The sequence below is a fragment of the Rhinopithecus bieti genome, unplaced genomic scaffold (genome assembly GCF_001698545.2).
Source record: "Rhinopithecus bieti isolate Rb0 unplaced genomic scaffold, ASM169854v2 scaffold_77662, whole genome shotgun sequence".
Lineage (NCBI taxonomy): Eukaryota > Metazoa > Chordata > Mammalia > Primates > Cercopithecidae > Rhinopithecus > Rhinopithecus bieti.
The window spans coordinates 226,315-231,594 of record NW_016829485.1 but is presented as its reverse complement, the minus strand read 5'-3'; the positions used below and the strand labels follow the sequence as shown (position 1 = coordinate 231,594).

Below are 5,280 nucleotides of genomic sequence, written 5' to 3'. Positions count from 1 at the left end.
TTTTTTTTTTTTGAGGCGGAGTCTCGCTCTGTCGCCCAGGCTGGAGTGCAGTGGCCGGATCTCAGCTCACTGCAAGCTCCGCCTCCCGGGTTCCGCCACCTCGCCCGGCTAGTTTTGTGTAGTTTTTAGTAGAGACGGGGTTTCACCGTGTGAGCCAGGATGGCCTCGATCTCCTGACCTCGTGATCCGCCCGTCTCGGCCTCCCAAAGTGCTAGGATTACGGGCTTGAGCCACCGCGCCCGGCCCAGGCTACTTTCTTGATCCACAGCTGAGGTGAGGGTCACAGGGCCATGGGAGGGACTGGGACAACCCTGACCCTGATGGAGCAGAGAAGCAGCTCCAGGGCTGAGCCTGGGGTGGAGAGAAACACCCAGACAGTCAAGAGGACAGAGGCTGGAGCCCTACCTGCAGTGATTGCCGGGCTGGGGCCCGGAGGGGAAGCCCGGGATTTGGACGCGGTCCCCATCTTCCCTTTGAAGCTGCTGTTCAGTCGAGACTCGAGCTCTGCATAAACGGCTGACATCTGGAGGGAGGCGGGGGTGAGTCCAGCCCACCCTACTTCTCCTCATGGCCCTAATGTGGCCTCAGAGGCCAGGCCTGGGTGGGCCGGGAGGCGGGGATCTGCTCCAGCCTGAAGCAGCCCCTTGGCCTGGGTCTCCTAGGCCCAGTCCTACGGACTGTCCATTCCCCGCCCCCTACTGACCCCACCTGGAGGGCAGAGAGAAGGTCTCACCATCTTGGGGTTGGGGGTCTCAGGGAGGGAAGTGCCATCGCCCGCTTGGCGCTCGCCTGGGATCAGGGGAAGAGGCATCTCAGGACACTCGCCAGGACCTACCGAGGAACAATGTCATTACGGTAACGATGTCTGTACGGTAATGTATCTGAGGTCTAAGGCTCAGGCCCTGGCCCAGAACCAACAGGCCCCACAGACCCAGGAGGGCCAATCCTGAGCCCTGCTGAGCCCCATTCCCTGGGATTCCCCACCTCACCAAGCCTATTTTGCAGGTGGAAAAACAGCTCTTTTCATACCCTCCCCCCAGCACCAGCCTTACCGCAGCTGAGGCCAGCCTCCAGGCCCTGGGACCGGAGGCTGCGGCGGCACATGGAGGAAGCCCGCAGGGAGCTCCGCGGCTGGGGCTCGGGCGTGGGCTCCGGCTCCAGGTCCAGCTCAGGCTCCGGCTCTGCTGTGGGACATGCAGGGAATATGGGGCCCTCTTGTCCTCTCAGCCAGACAAGGGACCTCCAAAACAGGGAGGGGAGGGCAGATGTCATCTGCACCAATATGCGGACCCCAGGCTATGGGGTCTGCCCTGCTTGCCTCCAGAACAGCTCTTGAGGGGGAGCTCCGGGGCAAGAAACCAGGTGCCAGGAGCAGCACCAAAATGCAGCAAGTCTGAGCTCGGGGACCTAGCAGAGATCTTATAACAACAGCTTCCAGAGTCTCAACTCCCTGTGCTTGCCCCAGGCCAAGTCACTGCTGCCCAGAGAGGATTATGGGCAAAATAGAAGTTGGTTTTTTTTTTTTTTTTTGCTTTTTTTTTTTTTAGACTTAGTTTTGCTCTTATTGCCCAGGCTGGAGTGCAGTGGCACAATCTCAGCTCTCTGCAACCGCCACCTCCCAGGTTTAAGCGATTCTCCTGCCTCAGCCTCCCGAGTAGCTGGGATTACAGGTGTCCACCACCACGCATGGCTAATTTTTGTATTTTCAGTAGAGACAGGGTTTCGCCATGTTGGCCAGGCTGGTCTCAAGCTCCTGACCTCAGGTGATCCGCCTGCCTCAGCCTCCCAAAGTTCTGGGATTACAGGCATGAGCCACTGCTCCCAGCCAAAATAGAAGTTTTTTGAGCTTAGGCCGATATGTAAGACATGTGCCATCCAGCACGGAGCCCGAGCTTCTTGCTAAAATCCTAGCAAGTTGTGGGTCCCTGGGACTGCAGCTCATGGGCACACAAGGGGCAGCAACTCTGCAGCAGCCCCTCCCCTCCCTTCCCCTCCCCATCCTTTTCAACTGAGTCTGGCTTCCTTTCCTCCCTCCCTTCCTTCCTTTCTACCTTCCTGTCTGGCTTTCTCATCCAGGCTGGAGTGCAGTGGCACAATCTCAGCTCACTACAACCTCTGCCTCTTGGGTTCAAATGATTCTCGAGCCTCAGCCTCCCAAGTAGCTGGGACTACAAGCATGCACCACCACGCCTGGGTAATATTTTGTATTTTTTTTTCAGTAGAGATGGTGTTTCACCATGTTGGCCAGGCTGGTCTCGAACTCCTGATCTCAGGTGATCCACCCGCCTCGGCCTCCCAAAGTGCTGGGGGATTACAGATGTGAGCCACCACGCCTGCCTTTTGTTTTTGTTTTTGTTTTTTTTAGACAGGTCTCACTCTGTCCCCCAGGTTGGAGTGCGATCAAGGCTCAGTGCAGCCTTGAATTCCAGGCTCAAGAGACCCTCCTGCCTCCCCAGTAGCTGGGATTACAGGTGCATGCCACCATACCCAGCTAATTTTAAAATTTTTTTTTGTAGAGAAGGGATCTTGCTATGTTGCCCAGGCTAGTCTCCAACTACTGAACTCAAGTGCTCCTCCCACCTCATCCTCCCAAGTAGCTGGGACTACAGGTGCACGCCACCACACCTGGCTAATTTTTTATTTTATTTTTGAGATGGAGTCTTGCTATGTCACCCAGACTGGAGTGCAGTGGTGCGATCTCAGCTCACTATAACCTCCATCTCACGGGTTCAAGCGATTCTTCTGCCTCAGCCTCTCAAGTAGCTGGGATTACAGGTGCGTGCCACCACGCTTGGCTTATTTTTGTATTTTTAGTAGAGACGAGGTTGCCCCATGTTGGCCAAGCTGGTCTCGAACTTCTGACCTCAAGTGATCCACCTGCCTCGGCCTCTCAAAGTGCTAGGATTACAGACGTGAGCCACCACGCCCAACCACCCCTGGCTGATTTTTTAAGTATTTTGTAGATATGGGGGTCTCGTTGTGTTGCCCAAGCTGGTCTTGAACTCCTGACCTCAAGCGATCCGCCCACCTCAGCCTCCCAAAGTTCTGGGATGACCGGCGTGAGCCACCGAGCCTGGCCTGCAGAGGCTTTCATAGCAGGGGCAGGGTGCCTAGAACAGGGTAGAACACAGGCTTCCGCACACCTTCCATCCACATGGCCTGCATGCTGAGTGCAGGGGTTTGTGGGCATTCAAAGGGCATGCTGAACAGACTGGTAGCTGCCACACGTGGCACCGCAGTCCTGTGTATGTGCAAGAAAGAGTACACTAGAAGCCACTGGCCAGGTGGGATGCGGTTGTGGGCTCACGATCCTGGTGGTGGTGTTGGCATGTCTATAAACGGCAACCACATGAATTTCTTTTTTTCTTTTCTTTTTTCTTTTTTTTTTTTTTTTTTTTGAGGGCAGTAGCTCGATCATAGCTCACCACAGCCTCGATCTCCTGGACTCAAGCCATTTTCCCACCTCAGCCTCCCAAGTAGCCGGGACTACAGTTGTGCATTACACCTGGCTAAATTAAAACGTATTGTTTATTTATTTTTTTGGTAGAGACAGGCTCTTGCTATGTTGCCCAGGCTAATCTTGAACTCCTGAGCTCAAGTGATCCTCCCACCTCAGCCTCCTAAAACGCTGGGATTATAGGCGTGAGCCACCGCGTCCAGCCTTACACAAGTTCCTTGATCTGTGCCACGCTTCTCAGAGTACCGAGCACAGCCACTGAGATCACTTCCATTTTGTGGGTGCAAAAACTGAAACCGCAGGTGGTTAGGTGCAGTGTCTAAAGTCTCAGGTTATGCTGTGTACGTCGCATAAAGGTCACGCTGGGAAGGCACATCCGTGGGGCCACATGTGGGCCTAGCCCTGGTGTATTGGGTATGTACGAGCATGGCTGTGGACACATCTCTGTGGGAGGGGCCCAAATCGGCTGTAAGACCTCATAGGTGAGGCCACATGCAGTGGCCCACACCTGTAATCCCTGTGCTTTGGGATGCCAGGGTGGGAGGATTGCTTGAGCCCAGGAGGTTGAGGCTGCGGTGAGCCGTGATGGCACCATGACACTCCAGCCTGGGCAACAGAGCAAGATCCCATGTCAAAAAAAAAAAAAAAAAGGCTGGGCATGGTGGCTCACACCTATAATCCCAGCACTTTGGGAGGCCAAGGAGGGCAGATCATGAGGTCAGGAGATAGAGACTATCTTGGTTAACACAGTGAAACCTCTTCTCTACTAAAAATACAAAAAATTAGCTGGGTGTGGTAGCATGCGCCTTTAGTCCCAGCTACTCAGGAGGCTCAGGCAGGAGAATCTCTTGAACCCGGGAGGTGGAGGTTGCAGTGAGTCGAGATCGTGCCATTGCACTCCAGCTTGGGGCACAGGAGCGAGACTCGGTCTCAAACAAACAAACGAACAAACAACCACCAAAAAAAACTTTACAGGTGAGAACAGGTGTCTGGATGTTCACCTGGTGAGCTGGACAGTCAGCAGCTACAGGCAGGGAAGTGGTAGGGGAGAGGACACTTACCTGTCATGGCCGTGTAGCCCAGGAAGCATGCGATTTTCTCCTGGCAGAGCTCCTGCTCCTCATAGGTCAGCAGCTGGTAGATGAACTGCCACAGGACCTGCTTGGCAGGGGTGTCCAGCACAGGGTAGACGTCAACGATGAGGGTGTCGATGTTTCTGGGGGAAGGTGCAGGAATGAGAGGCTCAGTACTCACAGGCTTACCATGATGCACAGAGTGGGGGTAGACAAGATGGGACTTCCAAGCCACAGTGTCTGCCCTCATGCCCTATCCCTACCCTTGAAAGACAGAATTTGGGGCCGGGCACGGTGGCTCACGCCTGTAATCCCAGCACTTTGAGAGGCCGAGGCAGGTGGATCATTTGAGGTCAGGAGTTCGAGACCAGCCCGGCCAACATGGTGAAACCCTGTCACTACTGAAAATACAAAAATTAGCCATGCATGGTGGTACACACCTGTAAGCCCAGCTACTCGGGAGGCTGAGGCAGGAGAATTGCTTAAGCCTGGGAAGTGGAGGTTGCAGTGAGCTAAAATCGTGTCACTGCACTCCAGCCTGTGAGACAGAGTAAGACTCTGTTTGTTTGTTTTTTTTTTTTTTTGAGACGGAGTCTTGCTCTGTCGCCCAGGCTAGAGTGCAGTGGCCGGATCTCAGCTCACTGCAAGCTCTGCCTCCCGGGTTCACGCCATTCTCCTGCCTCAGCCTCTGGAGTAGCTGGGACTACAGGCGCCCGCCACCTCGCCCGGCTAGGTTTTTTTTTTTTTTTT

At 54.7% G+C, this 5,280-nt stretch overlaps 1 protein-coding gene across 1 annotated transcript in view; it reads right to left on the bottom strand.

Annotated features, from left to right (window-relative positions):
- The window catches only part of GRID2IP (Grid2 interacting protein), a 72,625-nt gene that overhangs the window by 13,638 nt on the left and 53,707 nt on the right, over positions 1-5,280 (bottom strand). The window contains 4 exon segments of the mRNA XM_017864755.1: positions 406-523; positions 734-831; positions 1,053-1,184; positions 4,519-4,673. Of these exon segments, the coding sequence (XP_017720244.1) occupies positions 406-523; positions 734-831; positions 1,053-1,184; positions 4,519-4,673 (503 nt within the window).